Source organism: Leptinotarsa decemlineata, unplaced genomic scaffold (genome assembly GCF_025532065.1).
Source record: "Leptinotarsa decemlineata unplaced genomic scaffold, Ldec_3_MD MMD2_P_RNA_scaffold_9, whole genome shotgun sequence".
Classification (NCBI taxonomy): Eukaryota; Metazoa; Arthropoda; class Insecta; order Coleoptera; family Chrysomelidae; genus Leptinotarsa; species Leptinotarsa decemlineata.
The window spans coordinates 10,785,991-10,807,688 of record NW_027412536.1 but is presented as its reverse complement, the minus strand read 5'-3'; the positions used below and the strand labels follow the sequence as shown (position 1 = coordinate 10,807,688).

General features: G+C 37.2%; 2 protein-coding genes across 4 annotated transcripts in view; one reads left to right on the top strand and one right to left on the bottom strand.

Annotated features, from left to right (window-relative positions):
* Positions 1-21,698, top strand: part of Hk (potassium voltage-gated channel subfamily A regulatory beta subunit hyperkinetic) — a 190,666-nt gene that overhangs the window by 104,747 nt on the left and 64,221 nt on the right. The window lies entirely within an intron of this gene.
* Positions 17,805-19,467, bottom strand: LOC141480530 (uncharacterized). Its single transcript, XM_074170603.1, has 2 exons — positions 19,271-19,467; positions 17,805-19,207 (listed from the first exon to the last, which is right to left on the bottom strand). Exons 1-2 carry the CDS (start codon positions 19,420-19,422, stop codon positions 18,496-18,498), a joined length of 864 nt encoding a protein of 287 aa, XP_074026704.1. The 5' UTR covers positions 19,423-19,467; the 3' UTR covers positions 17,805-18,495.

The following is a 21,698-nucleotide window of genomic DNA, read 5'->3' as shown; positions in this document are numbered from 1 at the left end:
CATCAGTCCGTATCGTTTTCGGCAATGAAGGAATCCACGTTATTCAACCGGAGTCTGTACAGCTGAACGTAGAATGTTGCCAATTGTTTTATGCTGGGCTTGTACAGTTCACAAAATGCAGGGTAGTACGGTTGACCACGCTGTTGTATACTTGGGTGTCAAAGTTGTTCGCTGCCGGCCAAGCGTACGTGGCTTTAAGTATTAGGGTCACATCAATAGAAGGCCTCCTGATAGAAAAATTAGACTGTTCGAAATTAACTGGGACTCGGCCATGTAATAATGATGCCATCAATGAAATGATTAGACTGAGAAATATAACAAGCTAATTCTTCCGCTTTCCAGATTCAGACTGCCATCTCGGGACGAGAAGCCGGCTTATATATTGGCAACGACCGTGCTAGATTTCTCTAGTTAATTCGGTAGTGGCCTAGACTGTTCGCGGCGACTTGTCGAGATGATTCCTTTCGCGATGAGTCATATGTTTGATATCTGAGTTAACGGTCAGGGTCGGCTTCTGATTCATTACATTGCCTCCTTCTTAAAGACGTTTTGTCTTTAAGAAGGAGGAAAAGATCTCGTGGCTCTTCTCATGTTACCCCATGTACAACCTTCTGTCCGTTCGAGTATAAGGACATGAATTGCTGAAACGCTATTTCATCCTCTGGTTGTCTGAGGGCGCGAACTTGATCTTGATTTCCAGCATAAGGAGCCAATCTATTGAAATGGACGACCCTAGGCTTTCCTCGAGGTGGTTTATGGATTCGGTAGACGAGGTCAATAATCTTTTTTGTGATTTTGTACGGACCTTCCCACGAGTTCCGCAACTTCGGTGATGAACCACGGCGTCGCTTAGGGTTGTACAGCCAAACTAGGTCACCGGTTTCGAATTCTTCAGCATTCGCCTTGATGTCATAGGCCTCCTTCATTCTATCGCTGACACTCCGGATATTCAGACGGACTCGTTCATGGATGTCGTCCATTCTCTGCCGAAGCTTGCTGACATAGTCTTCCTCCGCAATGTCTTGTTCCGGCGGCGTCCCAAACTTCAGGTCGCAAGGAAGCCGCAGCTCTTGGCCCATTATGATACTTGCAGTGGTTGGGCCGTTTGACTTGTGCACTGCTGAACGATAAGCCAGCAGGAACAGGTGGAGGTATTGGTCCCAATCTCTTTAATGGTCAGAGACTACCTTGGACAAGTGGCGGTTTAGGGTCTTATTCATTCGTTCCACCATTTCATGAGACTGTGGATGTAAGGCTATGGTTCTGGTCTTTCGAATGTCCAACAGTTTACATATTTCTTGGAACAGGTTGGACTCAAAATTTCTGCCCTGGTCCGAATGCAGCTCCAATGGGACACCGAATCGACATATACATTTCTTTACCAGGACATCAGCGACTTTAAAGGCTTCCTGTTTGGGTAGGGCAAAGGCTTCTGCCCACTTGCTGAAGTAGTCCATGGCTACTAGGATGTATTTGTTCCCATGGTCGGACTCTGGGAACGGGCCGGCGATATCGATGGCGATTCTCTCAAGAGGAATACCCACGTTATACTGGCGCATTGGAGCTTTCGGTCGTATCCTAGGTCCGTTACTGGCAGCGCATGCAGCACACTTTCTTCGTTACTCCCAGATGTCTTCCAGTGACTCCATCATGGATTTCTTTGAGCACCTCTCGTCGTCTGCTTCTGGGTACCACTGTCTGGCGCCTTCCTTCTCCACCGTCTTCAGACTCCAACATCCGCTTCAGAACCCCGTTTTCCGGGGTTCTGAAGCGCTTATATATTGGCAACGACCGTGCTAGATTTCTCTAGTTATTTCGGTAGTGACCTAGACTGTTCGCGGCGACTTGTCGATATCATTCCTTTCGCGATGAGTCATATGTTTGATGTCTGAGATAAAGGTCAGGGCCGGCTTCAGATTCATTACATTTCTATAAGGTATGCCGTAGGAGTAGATACCTACCTACTTCTATAGAATATTGTTTATCCTAATAATAGTTTTTTAAGTGCCCTAAAAATATCAAAATAAAATATTAAATCACATTAACCACATTCATTTATGACTTTACAGAATTGAAATTATAATAAAAGCTTGTCGCGATGCCTAGAAGAAATCTCTACATATTCAGTTGGATGAAATTTAAATAAAATTTCAAATTTCAAACCCGATAAATCCTATGTGTGCAGAAAAGTTTTAACCAAAAAAAGGTTAAAGTTCCACATTTTAGGCATTCAAGGCACTTTCATTCAATTACAAACATTATGAATTGCTTACAAGTTTAGTGGGTGCCTACCTAATTACAAAATTTCAATTACAAATTGAAATTATCGCGACACGCTTTTATTATAATTTTAATTCTGTAAAGTCATAAATGAATGTGGTTAATATGATTTAAAATTTTATTTGGATATTTTTAGGGCACTTAAATAAAAGCTTGGTTTAAAAGTTTTTTATCTTTATTTTATTTGGAGTATTGTTCTCATGTACGGAGCTCTGCCCCCTAACATACCCTGAAGTTGTTAGATTCCATCCAGAGAAGAGCTATCCGCCTGACTGGAGACGCGAACATCACTTATAACCTGGAACATCGAAAAAAAGTTGGAGATTTGTCTCTCTTCTATAGATACTTTCACGGGAAGTGTTCAAAGTGACTTGGCGCATTCGAGTCCACCAAGAGCGGTACATATCAGAAATACATGACGGACTGTGGCTGCTCATCGTTTTGAGGTTCAACTCAGTACACCTTGAACTTGACTGTTTAAGAACTCTTTCATGTGAAGAACTGCATTTATGTAGAATAAATTTCCTGAGAAAGTTTTTCGAAATGGATTTTATCTCCAGCGATTCAAATCCAATGTGAATCCGCACAGAGCCGGCTCTGAGAGCGCCTTAAGTATTTTTCTGTAGTGCTTATGTTTTTTCTTTTAAAAAAGAAATGGACACTTTTATGCACACACAGTACCTAAATCTGTCGTAGAAACCGCAGTTACGACTTTTCATTAGAAACTTTTGAAAACTGGAATTCTCAGACCACAAAAGAACAAGAAAACTTCCATATGATTAGTTACTGGCTCAACTTCAAACCTTGAAAGAAAATTATTTATTAAAGGTATATACCGCATTTCTCAACAGAGATAGGGTTCGAAAGCGTGGGAGGAGCCTATAATCATACGATGAATAATGTTGAAATAATTCACATATGTTTTTTGGAAATAATATTCAGAAAACTAATTATCTACCCCTCAGCTTGGTAGTATCTTAAATATGTAACAAATATTTCTTTCAATACCAGCTTTCGGCAAAATATTTGTAGACTAATCAATCCTTCCTTACTAGACCAAAAAAATACTATTTCGTTTCCAACTGTAACAAAAACCATAGTCCAGAGATCTTATATAATAATAATAATGCCTTTTATTTACTAAGGTAACAAAGAAAGTACACAAAGCAAAATACAATGGGTTTGGTAAAATCCCGGAGCGGAATTCAGGAGACAAGCATGTGCAACACGCCGAATCCTGCTATTCCATTCAACTCCTTTACAATATACAAAACTTAAAGGTATTCATCGAACATATGATGTACAAAAAATGATAGTACCTATGTAGTAAGAGAGAGAAAAAAAATTAAAGGAATAAAAGAGGGGTAATTCTTAATGCTTACACAATGACTTGAATTTTTGCATTTTATGCGAGACATTAGTTGAAGTATAGCTGTTTTTCATATAGCTATTTACGAGCCTGAAGCTTGAAAAGTGGCAGTTTCAATTTTCTTAGATGTGTGGGAAGACTATTTTAATGAGTGTAGATTGAAAAACTGAACGATCTCTCAAACAGTGCTGTGCTGTGGTGGGGGACAGTTATTGTATTTTTGTGTGGGATATTCACTTCATGTTAATTTTCACGAAATCTAACTTTATCATAAAGATACTGCGGTGATTTGTTGATGATTATATTGTGAAATAAGGTTAGAGATTGCGATAAGAAAGGACTTTTCATTGACAGCCATTGCCGCTGAGAATGCTTATGAGAAATATGCTGGAACTTACGGATGCCATAGATGTAGCGTAAACAGAAATTTTGGACTTTTTGTATCCTGCATAAATCTAGACTATCCAAACAGAGAAAATATACAGGTGAACAGTAGGTGAACTGTGAAAGGATGAGAGATAAATTGTTTTTTTTTGAGTATTTAGATATGCTCAGTGAGGGTACATCAATCTTAAGTTCCCGTTAGCTCTCTGGATATATATATAATGAAACTTGCTTTTTGAACCTGAAATTATTATCCAACATCAAGCCAAGATTTGTTGCATCCGGTCCTATATTTAGAGTTATACCATTCAAAGAAATATTAACTTGAGGTAAATACCTTTGGCATAATAACTTGAGACCTGCGTTTTAATAGGATTGAGGTGCAGTTCGTGTTTCACAGAAGAATCATGAATGTTTTGAAGTTCAATATTGATGTCAACAACAGCTTCATTCAGTAATTCTGGTTTAAACGATATATAAAGTTGGGTATCATCAGCGTAAGCTGATTACACAGATTGATCTCAGTCAGTATATATGAGGTATATAAACTGAAAAGCAAAGGCCAAAGTATAGATCCTTGCGGAACAGAGCGCATTAATCTCTCTGATTTCTAATATGTTCCTTGGTCCAACAATATATGATAAACTGTCGGTTTTTGTTGTTTCTTAATAAATTTTATCTCACTTTCTATCTCGTTCATTTTCTTTTACTTTGACACGATTCCATTATCAGCAAACACAAGCTGATGATATAAGCTTAGTAGTTGTTTACAGCTGATTCTCGGCCTCCCCCCACCACTATGACGTATTAATTGCTTTTTTTATTGGTTGTTGTTTGGTGAAGTTTTTTTGTTGTGCAGTGAAGTCAAGGCGTTGTGACCTTGAAGTGTCTGGTGCATGGATCGTTCAGATTTTTTTTTCATATGAGATTTTGTGTGTTTATGTGTGTGTGTGTAGGAGAATGCACGGTACAGGGTTTCATCATGTGCTTGTTTGTCTATGTACAAACATACGTCTGCATACTTCGAAGATCCTCCAAGTAATAAATGCTCCATCGGTGTTAGGGCACCAAGTTAGTAGTGGAGTGACGTCACAGCAATAACCGTTCAACGGCTAGAGAGCGACATGTTCACTCCACGACGTGTGGCAGAGTAATGCGTATTCATCGGTCTGCCCTCACCTCTCCCGAAGCGATGAAGGTTCGCTCTAGCCCCGCTATCGATGGTGACACAACGGCAGCCGAGGACCGTTTGCCTAGCGTCTACCCTCTCCGAGACCGCAACGACCACTGCTTGCTCGTACCGGCAACTGTTATCGCATCAAGTTGGGAGATGGGCTTGGCTGTGACGTCAGGCATCTCTAGTGGATAGCAACTAGCAATGTGAATCTTTCACGGTTTCATGGTGGGGGTGACTCACACTGTTTAATATAAAAGAAATGCCTGGCACACTATGAAATCAGTAGACGAATATATCTGCAGCAGTTAGCAATTGGTAGAGTGTTATTCAGTTCGTAATAGAAGGAAGACGGTGAGTGTATTTGTCTGTTGGAAATTGTTTATATTTTCATATATATTTTCATCATGTCCGTTTCAAAAGTAGACTTGAATAAAATTAATAATTTGATTGTACAGGAGGTTGAAATACTAGAGCAAAAGGCCTTATCATCATTGCCAATTGATGAAGTGTACATAATTAAAAATATGTCAACTTATTCTACACGATTTGGTAAATCAATTTTATTAACTTTGCAAGATGTGAGCAATGATAAATTATTTAAAACATGGCTACCAAAACGTATTTCGTTGCAATTCAGTGATGACGATATATCTTGTATCAACTCATCAGGTGGTAAATATACGATGATGTATTTAGGACAGAGCCAACAAAGTTTTGCTGGCATGAAAACGCGATCTCTAGTCAAATTCAATATGATTGAATAATAGTAATAATTTATAGTAAATTTCTTTAGGTCATAGCTTACAAAGTTTTTTTGGTGTGAAAACGATAACTCTAGTCAAATTCAATATGATTGAATAATAATAGTAATTATAATGAATTTCTTATTGTTTTATTAATATTCATATATTAGATGATAATTATATGGAAATATAAACATTACTAACTTAGTTGAATACACTCACTTTGTAACTACAAGTAAAATGGGAATGTGAGTATTATATCACTGAAAAAATGGAGGTTGCTTATTGTTTTTTTTATTCGATTTCAGTTCCACCATTTAAAGATGTGGATGCAGTACGCAAGTCAAGATTGGGTCGATATTGTAGATCTCAAATCATCGGTTCAACATTTGTCGTCTAAATTGAAGGTGTTGGGTGATGGAGCCGAACATGCAAGCGTTTATGATATGAGTGTATGCTATGATGAAAAACAAATCGAATTATGCCTTCGTGATGCTGAGAACTATTGGAGTGGTGCAGAAGTTTGCAACAAATTTTTGGATAATGAATTGGAATTGTGGCAACTTTGTGAGGTTATGATTGAACTGAACCTAAGAAGATTCCTGTATAGCCTCCAACCATACTTGCCAGAATGGATTATTCATCACTTTGAATTGAATGATGAAAATCGAGAGGAATTGAAGATGGTCGCGAAAATGATGATTATGAGGAAGAAGTTATTTTAGATAGTCTGTATGTTCCTGTAAATCATAAATAATGTCAAATAAAAAACTTTGTATTATTTTCATGTTTTATTTATTTAAATCTGATGAAATACAATAGAAAATGATTACAAAACAATAAATATGATATAAAATACAATACATGATATAAGTCAGTTACAAATAAAAAAAAAAAAAGATCATAAAACAGTACATGATAGAGTGAAAAAAAAGTGTCAATATCTGCTATGAACTGAACCATCCAATGCATTGTATGTTAAAACTGTATCATGCAAAATTAATGCATATACTTTAGTGTTGTCTGGAAACTTGGTCTTCCTCGTCTCAAACTCAATCTTTATATCAATAGTTGATGATTTTGTTGCATTCGGTTGATGGGAACAATCGATGACGAATAGTGGATTCTCTCTAAATTGTCCAATGTCCATCAGAGGTTCACTCATATCTTTATCATAATAACTTCGCTGGAAACTCTCAAAAGCATAATAAGCAGGAGCATCAAGTTTTTTATCGAAATTCAAATTCCAACGCTCATATGGATAAACTTCAGAATTCAAGTATACTCGAATACTATTGATATCAGCAGTTGTGAATTTTGTAATATCTTGTGTTCTATCTTCAGATGTGGTACTACTTTGGAATGCGATGATGACAAAACGAGGAGTTTCCAATGCGTTAGTTGTTTTGATGGCCCATATGTCTGAAGAAGTCCCACGTAATGATGGTAGTTCATAGAGGTCCCACATACGATACGCCAACTTGATTTTGGCATTCAGACCGCTTTTGTTTATTCTACTCAAAAGTTTAAGCTTGTGTTTATCATCTGGTACAATATGTCTTATTTTCCATTCGATTTTATTTATTTCCAAATCAGCATCAACTTCACCTATATATGAGTTTTTGAATGATCGAGCGATAATCAAAATCAATTCCTGTTTGGCATTCAAGATACTTTTGTTGTAATCTTCAGCAAAACCCATCAAATATTTCAGTGGTAGTTTTCCACTAAAAACATGACTGTTTGTATCCAAGATATCTTGCTTCAATTGTGAAAGTCCCCAACCAGATGTCAATAATGTGTTAGCATGAGATTGTCCAAATGATATCATGGTTTTCATTGTAGATGTTATCCCAGGTTTTCTAACAACAGCCACTTGTTCACCACCCATTTCATAACGAATTTCGTCAAAGAGAAATGCAATTGCATTATTCGAGAGATAGCATGTTTTCGCTACATCTTTGGGGGTGAATTTACCTTCTATGTAAATGAAGCTCTCGGCAATATCTAGTATAACATCTTGATTATTGATTGCAATTCTGATTTCATCCGAATTCCTGAATAGCGGTGATCCATAGGGCTTATATGTGTGCTCATGTAAACTTATGAGAGAATGATCGAGCACTGGTTCATTGAATATATTCAACTTTTCATTGTTTGTTTCGAGCACCATTGTTATTTTCTCACTTTCAATCCAATCGATTTCAAAAATTTAAGATCACTCACAGACAGAGCGTTATGTGCTAACTGTTTAGCATACACTTGTGGAATGAGCTTCTTTTTATGCACACCTTTCTTTTTGATAGTGCAACTCGTTTGGGATTGTTCAATGCGATTTTGTCTATTATAAATGAAACCCATAACAACAGTTATTCGATTTTCTTCAATTCCAAAATAATGAAAATCTCTTCTTCACTTCCAAAATCGATAAGGTTATTTTTTTCATCCAAAATACGCACTGTAATGTTGTGAATCAATTGACGACCTTCTGGACTGACAGGCATATATATAATACTGTGTGGTTCTTTAGTAAGATTGTAGCCAGGTTCAACATCAATATCGAATGAGAAAAGAATGTGGGATTCTTCACCATTTATATATGAACCAGATATTATATTGCAATCTAAGCGGATAAGTCTCACAGTTGTAATGTTTATTGGTAATGATGATTCATGTATCTGATTTGGTGGAAATATTTCATGAGCGAACCCCATCATTTCTGCTATTGAATTTGGATGTGTCAGATCAATTTCATATTTGGATCGTATTTCACATTTGAATGTATTATTATTGGCGTGTAGATAGAAAATATCATCTGCAACGACATCATTTGGTTTTTTATCATGAAACAATCTGAACATGATATGTTTCTGTATGACGGCATTGATCTCTTCTATTTCATAAGCACCACATGGAATTTCAATTGTCAACTTTTGGGGTATCGATGAGTTGTCATTACTGATTCTGAAACTAACTAAGTTATTAGCTTCAGTTATATTATTGATTGTATTGCACCCATAGAATCCCAAAAGTCCTAATCCATAACGACTGTTCCTATCCAATTCAATTGGTGGAAAAAAATCCGCACTCAAGACACTTGTCCCGACAGCTTGTAGCTCGAACTTTCGTGACATGACTGATGAATATTTTGAAACACATTTCAATTTATTATTGTACACAGCAACAGCACATTTGAGACAATTTACACTTTTTGGAAGGTGTTGTATTGTAATAAGTATCATTTTTATTGATACCAATATTCACATCCTCTATATTACAAATACAACACATAGATTTCCGAGGTATAGGACCGTCATTAACATCCGATTCTGAATTTTGATCGTGGTGGTGGTGCTCATAACAATATCTATGTTTCATTATATCGATGTCATCTTGCAGATGCTTAGGCAACTTTTCCCAAACATATGCAATCTCATGTGCAACACATGCAAGTATCACTTCCTTAGGCATATTTGCAAGCATCACTTTATCCATTTTTTTCAAGGTACCATATTTTGAAAACATTCTAAGTGAAAACCCCAATCCCTTGATAGCCTCCCGATCCAGTTTTGGTGTTGAATCCATTTTTATTTGGAAAATTATTTAGAGAGAAACTGCAAGCACAAGTGACCACAGAGAACTGTATTAAATTTCTGTTGTCGATCATAGTTATATTTGATTTTTACATTCGAACATTTTCGAAAGAATCGAGTCAATTCCAATGGTGGGGGTAGATCTCCAAAACTATCGAAATATGTGACTTCTTTCCCACATTTTTTATATGCCACCCAATGTGTTCCTGGTCCATTATTCCATCTAAATTAACAATAGCTGTCTCGTTTTGTTTTGGACCTGAAGATGGTAATCTATCACGCATAAAAACACCACGAAAATGTGGAATTTTCATTTTTTGTGCATAATAACTGAGATCGAGATCAGTAAGAGGCCTCTGAGGTAGGGGTTCAATTAGTTTTTTGTTTTGTTTGTGGCTTTGTATGGTTTTAAATATAGTCCTAAACCTTTACATATGGTTTGAGATATATTCCACTTCCGCGTTTGCCTAATGCTACAGCCTCCATGGTTTTATTGTGACGATTGGCTTCCATTAAAGCCGCTCTGCTGGCTTTTGCCGAATTCACGGCCTTGGTAATACCAGCAGCGGCTCCCGCCAAACTTCCTAGTGCGGATAGTCCAGCAAAAATTGGTATCAATGGTAAAAGTCCACCGATCTTGGGAACAGGAATTATGCGTGGTGTGCGGATTTTCTTCTTTCCACCGGCAGCTTTAAGGTATTTACGTGCCGCCTGCAATGCCACAGTGATAGCTTTTTTGCTATTATTCGTCACAAATTGATTCCCACCAGCTTTCTTCACTACATTTCGCACTTTATGGACTATCCCAGCACCAAATGCAACTTTTTTAATTTTATTTTTCTTCGTTTGTTTCCTCTTACATTTTTTCTTATTGGTACTACAACCCATGCCCATATGTCTTTTCGCTTTCATAATGTTGGTGACAAGTAATGCAGCTGCTCTTTCCCCAATACTCGCGTCCTTCGATTTAACCCTATCCCAAGCGCTGTATTCAAGTTCTTTGTCGGCTAAATGTCTTGCTGCAAGATCGGATGGATGCTTAGAATATTGAATATCGTGTTTTTGCATTCAATATCTAATTTATTGATTCCAGGGTCGTTACGAGCTAAACGTTGTTTCAATTTTGTACCCGGTCCACAGTATTGATAACCTCCGGGTAGATGTAATTCGAAAGGAAGTTTGTTTATTAAATCATTAACAAAACCACAACCTCTTTTAATTTTACGATCACTTTCAATACGTCCGTATCGTTTGATGGTACACATTGAAATGAATAAGCTAATAACATTTATATAGTCTCCAACCACGGCACGATGCGCATTGTAAAACAGAAAGAAAAGTTTGCTGTAGATAATCTAGATGAGAAATTTGGTTGTGGATTGAATGGACAAAGGGTATTCAGACATGGTCCACTACTTCCATCATCAGTTCGAGGACTCATTATAGGACCTTCAAATTGTGGAAAGACGAATGCAATGATATCACTATTAACACATCCACAAGGACTGAGATTTAGAAATGTGTATCTCTATTCGAAATCACTCAATCAACCTAAATATCAGTACTTGCGAAGTGTTTTGGAACCTATAAAAGGATTAGGTTTTTATACATTCAGCAATAATGCAGAAATAGTGGAACCCTCCGACGCTAAGCCTAATTCTGTTTTCATTTTCGATGATGTGATATGTGAAAAGCAAGATATTATTAGATCATATTTCTGTATGGGACGTCATAAGGATGTTGATTGTTTTTATCTAGCACAGACATATTCACGGGTACCCAAACAGTTAGTGCGTGACAATACCAATTTCATTATAATGTTCAAACAAGATGAGACGAATTTACATCACATTTATTCAGATCATGTTTCACCCGATGTAACATTCAAACAATTCCAATTGATGTGTGTTAAATGCTGGGAGGACCAATATGGATTTCTAGTCATTGATAAGGATAGAAAAATAGATGAAGGTAGATATCGCAAAGGATTCGATAGTTTTATATACCCATGATCTTGTTTTTGGAACTTATTCGATCACTGAATATTGTAGTGGTCACTTCACCAACGAATTAAGCTTTAATTCAAAAAAAGGGCATTATGAATACAAAAAAAGATCCTGAAAATAAAAACAATGAAATAAATTTGAAACGTCAACTAGTAGAGACAACAGAAGCTGTCAGGCAGAAATTCAACTCTATCAAGAATGATAATATTGAAAATCGTACGACACTTGAAAGATTGTATGAGCCCATAATGAAACCATTGAATGTTTTATCATCAAACGCTACTTCTAAATCACCAGTGTTATCACCAAATCATGGAACTGTTCAATCTACTTCAAATTATCCCGTGAGTACTCCAATAGGAAGAAAACAATCTTTTGGTAGTGTATCATCTGTGAATAGTGACACGAGCACACTTCAAGACGATATGAGAACAACTCTATTCGAAACACCATCATCGTCCCACATCGATTCCTCGGATCCTGACATCTCACCTGTTATGAATGAAAGTGGTGAAGATGTTTTGATGAAACATTTGAATAATATAAAATCTAGAAATCCAGCATATGATGGAACATTTGGCGTACGTATGGATCCAATTACACAAAAGCTGAAAATGGGAAGTCTAGTGGTAAATTTCAAAGATGGAAACATTTCATTTTGGGATGCTAATAAAGTGAAAAAATATGAATGCGCAGGTAGTCCAGAATTGTATGATATGATTTTTTTGAAGAATCCACAAGATGTTGATAATGAAGAAACTCGTCAAGTATATTCCAAAATATTGAAAATAACGAATGCTCCATATAAACAATATCATCTGAAGAATGGTTTTAAAAATACAAATTCTAAAAAATTTCGTGAAGTTATCAAACCTCTATTAGACTCACGACAATATCCAATAAGAAGTAGAAGTAAAATTGGTGGAGCACTCAAACGAGTGAAAATGGAGAAAATATATAATTCTAAACCTGTGAATTATGTGTACTGGAATTCACCGAAAGAGTTAGTTGCTCGCCTACGACTATTGGTAGCTTCAAAGTCAGCCGGACATACCGGACATGATAATGAAATAATTTCAATAATTGAAGAATTACGTGAAGAAGGTATAATATATTAACATATTCACATGTAATGATCACTGTCACATCATCATTCAATGCAGTAACATTATCACCTTTTCTCTTTAATCATATTGAAATAGAATGACTAATGAAATAAGTGATGTCAAACGACAAGTTGTTAATGAATTACATAAACCTGCAAGACGTAATTTTCGTAGAAGAATAACCACCATCAAAGGTTTTGCAGATCTATGGCAAATAGATTTAGCTGAACTGCAACCTTATGCAAAAAGTAATGAAGGATACCGATATATACTTGTAGTGATAGATTGTTACTCCAAATATCTGTGGACTGTAGCAGTTAAAGATAAAACAGGTAGTACAGTAACTAATGCAATGAAACATGTACTGAAAGAAGCCAAATACTCCCCCAAACACATACAAAGCGATCAAGGGAAAGAATTTTTCAATAAAAGCTTCTCATCTCTCATGCGAGAATATAATATCAATCATTATTCAACATTTAGCACAAAGAAGGCAGCTATAGCAGAAAGAGTGATTCGTACAATAAAGGCATGGCTCTACAAGGAATTTTCGATGAGAGGTCACCACAAATGGCTTGATATTCTTCCAATTATAACTAGTAGATATAATAATAAAGTTCATCGTACAATAGGTATGGCACCCATCAATGTTGATTCAACAACAAAATTAAAATTCAAGGGTATCAATGGAATTGGAGGAAGACAAAGTAAACCCAAATTCCAATTAAATGATATTGTACGTATAAGTAAATACAAACATATTTTTGAAAAGTCTTACACTGCGAATTTTACCACGGAGCTATTCAAGATTGTTAAAATTAATAAAACCATCCCAACGACTTATAATCTTGAAGATATGAATGAACAGCCGATTAGAGGATGTTTTTACGAAGAAGAGTTATTACGAACCGAGAATCCTGACGTATATCTGATTGAGAAGGTGTTGAAGAGAAGAAAAAATAAAGTATATGTAAAGTGGTTAGGCCTTCCTAGCGAACAAAATTCTTGGATTGATGAATCAAATATGGTTTAAATGTATATAATAGTGACTTTTATGAATAAAGTAATATTAAAGTTCATTATTGTTTTCATTTCAATTATAAGTATGTGAACTGAAAAATATTGCAGCGGTAAACATTGCCCCAGCCATTCGCAATGTTCTGTGTATACCAAACCAAATTAATTGTATACTCCATTCCCGCTTATATTTTTCAACTCACGATATTGAAAACACATTATCATTCCCAAAACTAATCGCCGTCACTTTGAAATGCAGTATCCAACTCTTTTTGCCAATTATCTCTCACTGATAATGCTGTCTCATAAAGCTTAGTCGACTCCTCAAGCTCAGCCTGAGCTTGCATTCTCGAACGTTGATGGAATTGCTTATCTTTACCAATTTTTGAACGGAGTTCATCAGCATCTTTAGACATTCTAGCCAATTCAACCTTCGCTAATGCAATCTTGGCATCTAATGCTTCAAGAGTTTCATTATTAGCATTAATAGCTCGCTCACTCTTTTCAAGTTCAGCAATAGTCATCTGTGCCTTTACAAGACGGCATTTTGCTTTCCTTTTCATTTCCCCAAACCGATGGAGGGGACTGAAAGAAGATAGCGGTTCAGCTTTCAAATCACTCTTCATTTCTTTAGGAGTACCTTTTGGCTTCCTCTTCGATCTGTCACTTTTCGTTGCGGGTTTTTTCTGTCGCACAACACTTTTGGATTCTTTCTTTTCTTTGAAGTCAGTGACAATCGATGAAGATGCCTTAGTAACCTTCCTCTTGATTGTTCTAGATTTCTTATCAACGCCAAGAGGAAGGGTAGATGAAGAGTGTTTGAGTGATGATAATTGCGAAACGATCGGATTTTCAATAATAATTTGCTCATTTGGTTCTGGCACATCTGCAAAGTTAACGAAGTCGTTAATATCAAAATCATTTATCGAATCTTGACTCGATAAATGTAATACTGGAATATTTTCAAAATCAGTCTGATCGATATCAACAAGTGGTGAACCATCTTCAGCAATCAATAGCGGCATAGAGCTCATGATTATTAAGGTCTGAGGAATGATATGTGATAGCAATAGAATGTGGATAGGAAAGGTGATGATGTTACTGAGACCTCACCATTTATAGAAGAAAATAAACTAGCGCATGCGCTCTTTCATCAACTGGCACATGCGCTCTCTCACTAAACTATTCACGCATGTAACAATCTTTGTCATTTAAGAGGAAAACTTTGTGTTGCATGCATGTATTTTTAAATGTTAGAAAATAATACAAATAAATTCAAAATATATATATTTATTAATACTAGAGGACAATAACGATAATAAAAAATGAAAAATGTTAATATGTCTCTGTGGATGTGGAACGTTCTTTGACTCTATTCCTCAATAGTTGTTGCTCGTGCGTCAAACACCAACATTGAAAAAAATGGATTCTCCTATTGGGGTAGAGTTGACCAACCTTCTCACACAGATCCCAAGTACTTCTACATGCATTGCATACATGATTCCAACAATTCATGGAATATGTATCACAACGCAAACAACGTTGCAGTGGAGTTGGAACGGCAGCACAGGTACCACAAATATTTCTACAGATACCTATATTGTTAAATATTATAGGTTCGGAACACTTCAGACACTGTAACTGTTGTTGACGATAATCCGATTTTGTTCGCTTCGGTGGATGAGAAGGAGGCGATAGTTGAATCCGCAACACGCAATCACTACACATACCAGTACATGGATTGATTGAATCCTTAGGTCTACTTATTTGACAAAAGTAGCACACAATAGCCCCTGCAATCATCATTGGGTAGACACACACTTTTGGTTTTTCATTCCACTCTTTTGGAAACGGCATTTTACTAATTCGATTAGAAATATAAAGAGATGACTTACAGAAACTCTGAATGCTCTCTCCTATACCTACGATCTCTATTTATACAAATCAACATCATGTGGAAGTATAGTGGGATAACTTCTCCTACTATTCCACTCTAAACGAGTCAAGTGGGAGTCGCATCACCTCCTATATAAGTTGACTTGCAAACCTAGAGTTCATTCATTCACTCTCTACAACTGTGAGCAAATAACAACAAGATGAATTCTGCAAAAATAAATGCTGCATTAAATAGAATAGCTGCTGTTGATGAAAACAATTGGATAGACGAATCAGATGATGAGGATGTCAATGTTCCGCTAGAGGAAGTAATAGTTGAAGCAGAAGATGTTGGAGTCGATGAAGATGAGATAGACGAAGTTGAAAACGAGGCCAACCAAAGCGACGAAGATGATGACGTGATGGAGTTTGAGAGGGTCATGGATGAAGAAGGAGATGATGAAGGGATAGAAGCTGACACAACTGAAGGTGATGGTGCTATGAGGATCGGTATGCGAACACTCAATGTCAGTGAGACACTGGAAGATCCCTTGGATTTGTATTGTGCATTGGATGCATACGTATTGATCAGCACAATAGATGGAGAGAACAAAAAACTATGTTGGTGCTGCTTTCGGTTTTATTCGCATAGAAACAATAATGGAGGGTGGTATGCCCATGTCAACACCCACAACACTGTCTCAATTATGGAAATGGGACAGAATTGGTGTGAAGCTTGCGAGAGGCCACTAACAAACTTCACCCGAGTATCTACATGTATTATATGTAATAATGTCCAATCTGTGGCACAATAACCGTGGACCTACTGGTCAAAAAAAAACAACAGCCCTTTTCAGGGCTACATTATTCACACAAACAGTAGTTAGTTGTATTAGTATTCATAGATTATGTGACAAATGAATACTTTGACTAATAAAAGTCTAAGTTGGAAATTTGTTAGTCTTTGAATATCTATACATTATATGACAAATAAATTACTATTTGTTAGTCTTTGAATATCTATACATTATATGACAAATAAATTACTACTTTGACTGAAAAGTCGAAATTTGGAATTTGATAGTCATTGAATATCTATGCATATGATGAGTACTACTTTAAATGAAAGTTGAAGTTGGCATTTGTCAATCATTCATATGCATATAATGATGAATACTTTCACATACATATATTTCGTTTGAGATTATAATGTTAACATAATGTTAACAATGGTATGAATCTGTTTCTGTTTGAAAGTATAATGGTAGCTCTGAAAAGAGCTATTTTTTTTATTGTTTCAGTCTTTAATTGTAGCCCTGAAAAGGGCTGTTATTTTTTTATTAATCCATGCAATGATATGGACTAACGCTCCTCATCATCAGAAACAATAATTATGGTATCGTCATCTGAATCAGATGATATACTAATGATATCATCCTCATAGTAGTCATCTGAATCAGATGATATACTCATGATGTCGTCGTCGTCATAATCAGCTGAATCAGATGATATACTAATCACATCATCCGCATTATTATCGTCAACAGCATCTATGTCGTCCTGAATACCTTGTTCCACTCGTTCTGCGAAATCATCAGGAAGATCATAGATTCGTTGCAGAAATTGAGCGAAGGTTGTACTCAAATGATCAGACGTTGAATCTATTTCATGTACTTGGATGGGTCCTGTACTCGACATTGTGGAAGAATGATATAGAACTGGGATTGTTGCTATATTTATATTGGAAGAAATGAAATGGAGGGGGTGAAATGTAGAACAGTGTTTGAGATTCGAAAACATCAAGAATGAAACTCTGAGCGATTATAAGGAGAAATTCTAGTGATTATTATGGAAAAAAAAAACTAATAAGAGGGAGAGGAAGGGAGGAAGACACTGCCCCAGCCTCGCAGTGCCTCGTGTACACCAACCAAAAAGTGTGTACTCCGTGGAAGGAAAGGAAAGGAAATGATGGACGAGTAGATGATTATATGTCATCATCGGAATTGAGGACATCATCATCGATTAGGATTGGGGATGGCGGAGGACTATCCTCGATGAGGATAGGGGATGGTGGAGGACGTCTAACGTCAAGCTCGTCATCAGCATCATCACCAGAGTCGTCGTCGTCATCATCGTCGTCGTCGCTACTCATTGGGACAATGTCATCATAAGCAGGGTCCCACCATCCGTCAGGATCTGGATATTCCGAGTCATCCAAGTGTCCTTCGTCACTGCCACTGACATGCTGAACTTGCATCCTGATGTCGTGATCCCGGTATTCGTATGGCGGACTGTGGGGTTCCGTGGTGGAAGAGACAACCTGTACCTGGCTGTTATCCCAGTAATTGAAGTTGTACCCCTGATCCGGGCAGCTATAGGGTTCGGAGGTTGAATCGGGTTCCATCTCGATGCTAGCTGATCAACTGAATGTTTCATCAGATGATTTCTACTTTTATACTTTCGAGAGGGAGTGGGAGAGGAGTGGAACATTGAGTAGGGGTAAATTGTAGTGTGACATAAGACATATTCAATGAGTAGGGGTAAATTGCAAAGTGACATAAGACATATTCAATGAAAGAGATACTTGAATGGATAAAATACAAATGAAATATACTTTGTCGATTTCACTATGAAACATGTCTATTTTTTATTTTTTGAATTTTCTTCACATGAAATTATTTACAAGTGATTAGAGAACACAAAAATTGATGTGAGGTATTTGTCTAGAAGAACTTGGAATTGAAATAAAAAAAATAATAATAATAATAAGAGGAAGTGAAGAAAAATGCTCCAACCATCGCATTGTTCAATGTGTACCAAACCGAAAAAACAGTGTACACCCTTTATTTCACTTCCTTTTTCTTTATTCAATATAAACTTAACAAATATAAACTTAAAACTACCATAATTAAATACTCCTAACTAACCTAAAACTAATATTATATTTACACTTCATCTACAAAAAGAGTGTCCATAACTGTCACTATTTTTTTGTACAGCTTTATCGAAGAGGTCTCTGCTTTACACCTTTCCTGCAGAGATGCATACTTCCGATCTATTTCGGCCATTTCCTTTTGGAGTTCCCTCCGTCGGTTATCCATTTCAGCCATTTGTCGCTTCATGGTAACCAACGCGGCCTCGCTAGATCGGGCAGCTCGTTCTGCTTTCTTGCATCTCTGCAGAAAAACACTCATCTTTTCACTAACCTCTCCGATAGGCTGTGGCACCAACACCTCAGGATCCGCCGGTGTCGCTGGCAGCGGTGGTAGTCGCGTCACCAACGGCGACAATATCACCAACTCCGGAGAAGGACTCCTCGGAATTTCCACTGCTGCTGGTGCTGCTGCTGGTGTGGAGGCCCTCTTACGAGAGGTCGAAAAACTACCTGCATAAGGATTAGTCCTATTGCAAGTAGCTCGGTACTTTGAAATAGGACCAACCTTTGCTGCAGGTCGTTGGCAAACCTTCTTCACAGCCCTGACTTCCTCCTCCTCCTCGAATAAGTCAGGGCTAGAAGATCTGCACCTAACTCGCGAACGCGAAGTGGTTGGCTGGTCAACCGTCACCGCTCTCGAAGATGCTGCCTCCTCCTGGTCAGCGGACACCGGCAGAATAGACGCCACAGCATTATTCACCTCCTGTGTATTGGTTGCCATTCTGAAAAAGAAGAAATAATACAAAGTTAGTTGATATAAAAAATAACATTCCTAATGTACTTACTCAAATATCAAGTTGGTCGTTGGAACGTACTGCCTTGTTGTGGAGTGGACTGCTCTCGATGAGATGACTTCTCGAACTGAATGTTGTGGAGTGCTCTCCGGAGGGTATCGACTTCGATGCGTGAGCGGTGGGAAAATGGTGGGAGCGCACATGCGCGATGAGGGTAGGGGTGTACATGCGCAAATGTTGGGAGTCGGGGGGGGGGGGCTTCGGGGAGGGGAGGGGCGGGGCTTCGGAAAGGGGGCGGGGCTTCGGAAAGGGGCGGGGTATCCGAAAAGTTGGTGGCGACGGGGGGGGGGGGGGGGCGTGGCCCTAATGGGCCACGCCCACTGCCTGGGCTCCGCCCAGGTGGGTGGGGCCTCCGGCCCCAGGTAGGCGGGACATCTGGAGAGACATCTACGCCCTCTTCGCGCGCGCGTTCGTAACATAATATGCAACCGAACACCTAACCTAACGTATTAACGTATTAACGTAACCTAACCTAGTACGCTAACCTACCGCTATGCAACCGAACACCTAACCTATCGTATGTATTAACGTAACCTAACCTAGTACGCTAACCTACCGCTATGCAACCGAACACCTAACCTAACCTAACCTAACCTAACCTAACCTACAGTAACTATTAACCTAACCTAACCTAACGAGGGAATACTAACCTAACACCTAACCTAACGTAACTATGCAGCTAACCTAACGTAACTATTAACCTAACCTAACGAGGGAATACATTCACCATGTTGGTTCCATTAATACATCATCAGTTGGTTTTGGTTTTGGTTGTATTATTCTATGATTTGGATTAATGTTCAGTCCTGGATATCCCAGTCCACCTGATGATGATGGCCTGACTTTATAGTTTCTCTCCAAAACTTCTTTATGGTTTTTCTCCAATACTTCAACTCTCTGTTCCAGTACATCATACTTTTTCATTGTAGTCCCTGTTATGTTTGACATAGCATCAAATTTTTTATTTGTAGACGCTGTTATGTCAGACATTTTTATGTCTACATCACTTGTAAGTTTGTCAAATTTACGAGTGAAAGTTATCCGAGCCTCTGCAATTTTATCGTCAAATGCTTGCCGGGCGTCCCGAGCAATATTGCCTATTGTGGATTGTATTGCAGCTTGTAGGGCTAGAAGTATAACTTCCTTTGCTCCATTAATTTCCCCCTCAAGATATGATACAGTTACACAATCACTCTTGTCAATTGGTTCACTTGTATTTTTCAATATTTTCCTTTGCATGTCATAATGACCATCTTTTGTTAATTTAAAACCATTCCCAGGAGGACCTCGAATGACATTACCACCCCATTTTCTTTTTCTACCAAACTTATCGATTGTTTTAGACATTGTGCACTCTACGATGATTCTCTTCAAACTGATATTTCTGTCATTTACATTATACTATATATTGCAGTAATTGATTAGGGAAATAGAAATAATACAAATAAAATTTTAATCATTTTATATTCATTACAGTAATACATATACATACATACATAATACATTAATATCACATTACTTCTATCATATATTATTAATTATAAATGGCTACATAAATATCAATATTGAATTTTCCGGTTTTGAAGATATTGAATGATATTTCAATCATTGATCTCGGCAGATAATAAATTAATCAATTGATCCAATGGAGTCTCCTGAGATTGTGATTGTTGAATAATATTACTTATCCAACGAATGTTCTCATTTGGATCGTTTTCATAAAATTCAATATCATTATGACCCCAAGGAAGAGTGTGGGTAGTATTCGGAATGATAAATCGTTTATCGTCGTGATATGATAATGCAACTTCATTTTTTAATTCAGTATACATATCATGTAACACGCTTCTAAATGAATTCATCTTTCTGAATATCATACCACCTTGTTCGACGATTTTTTGATAATCTTCGCATGTCAATTCATTCTTTATTACAGATCGTTTAACCCCTTTGGCTTTCTTAAATTCACCATCAACAGATTTCACATAATATGCTTTAGCACCTGTACCATAAAAACTCATGATTGGATCATTTGGAAATTCACCTTTGAAGTTACCCAAGACTGAACTTGTTACTGGAATATTGAATTGGTTAACTATACTGTAATTGGATGTATCAAATCTACTTATGTTAGTTTTTATGAATTCATAAAAATTTTCTGTGTTTACTTTAAGAATGAGCGAGTCGGTATCTGTGTAAAGTAAAGAGACATTTTCATCAAAGTGTTGTTTGATGCATCCATAGAAAAAGTCATACATGACTGTTTTAGATAATTCTAATATGGAAAATCCCAAATATAATGGTTTATCGTAATGAACCTTCACTCTACCCAATTGAATGGCAACGAAATTATCAGTGAAAATTGAACAATTTTTGAAATTTGGTTTGGCTATGAGAGTGCTGGCACCTATATTTTTCT

Bases quoted from the DNA above. Each gene is read 5' to 3' on its own strand.
- LOC141480530 (XM_074170603.1), bottom strand. From the start codon at position 19,422: ATGTGCGCTCCCACCATTTTCCCACCGCTCACGCATCGAAGTCGATAC. The intron at 19,208-19,270 runs GTAAGTACATTA...CTTCTTTTTCAG, and splicing joins ACGACCAACTTGATATTTGA to AATGGCAACCAATACACAGG.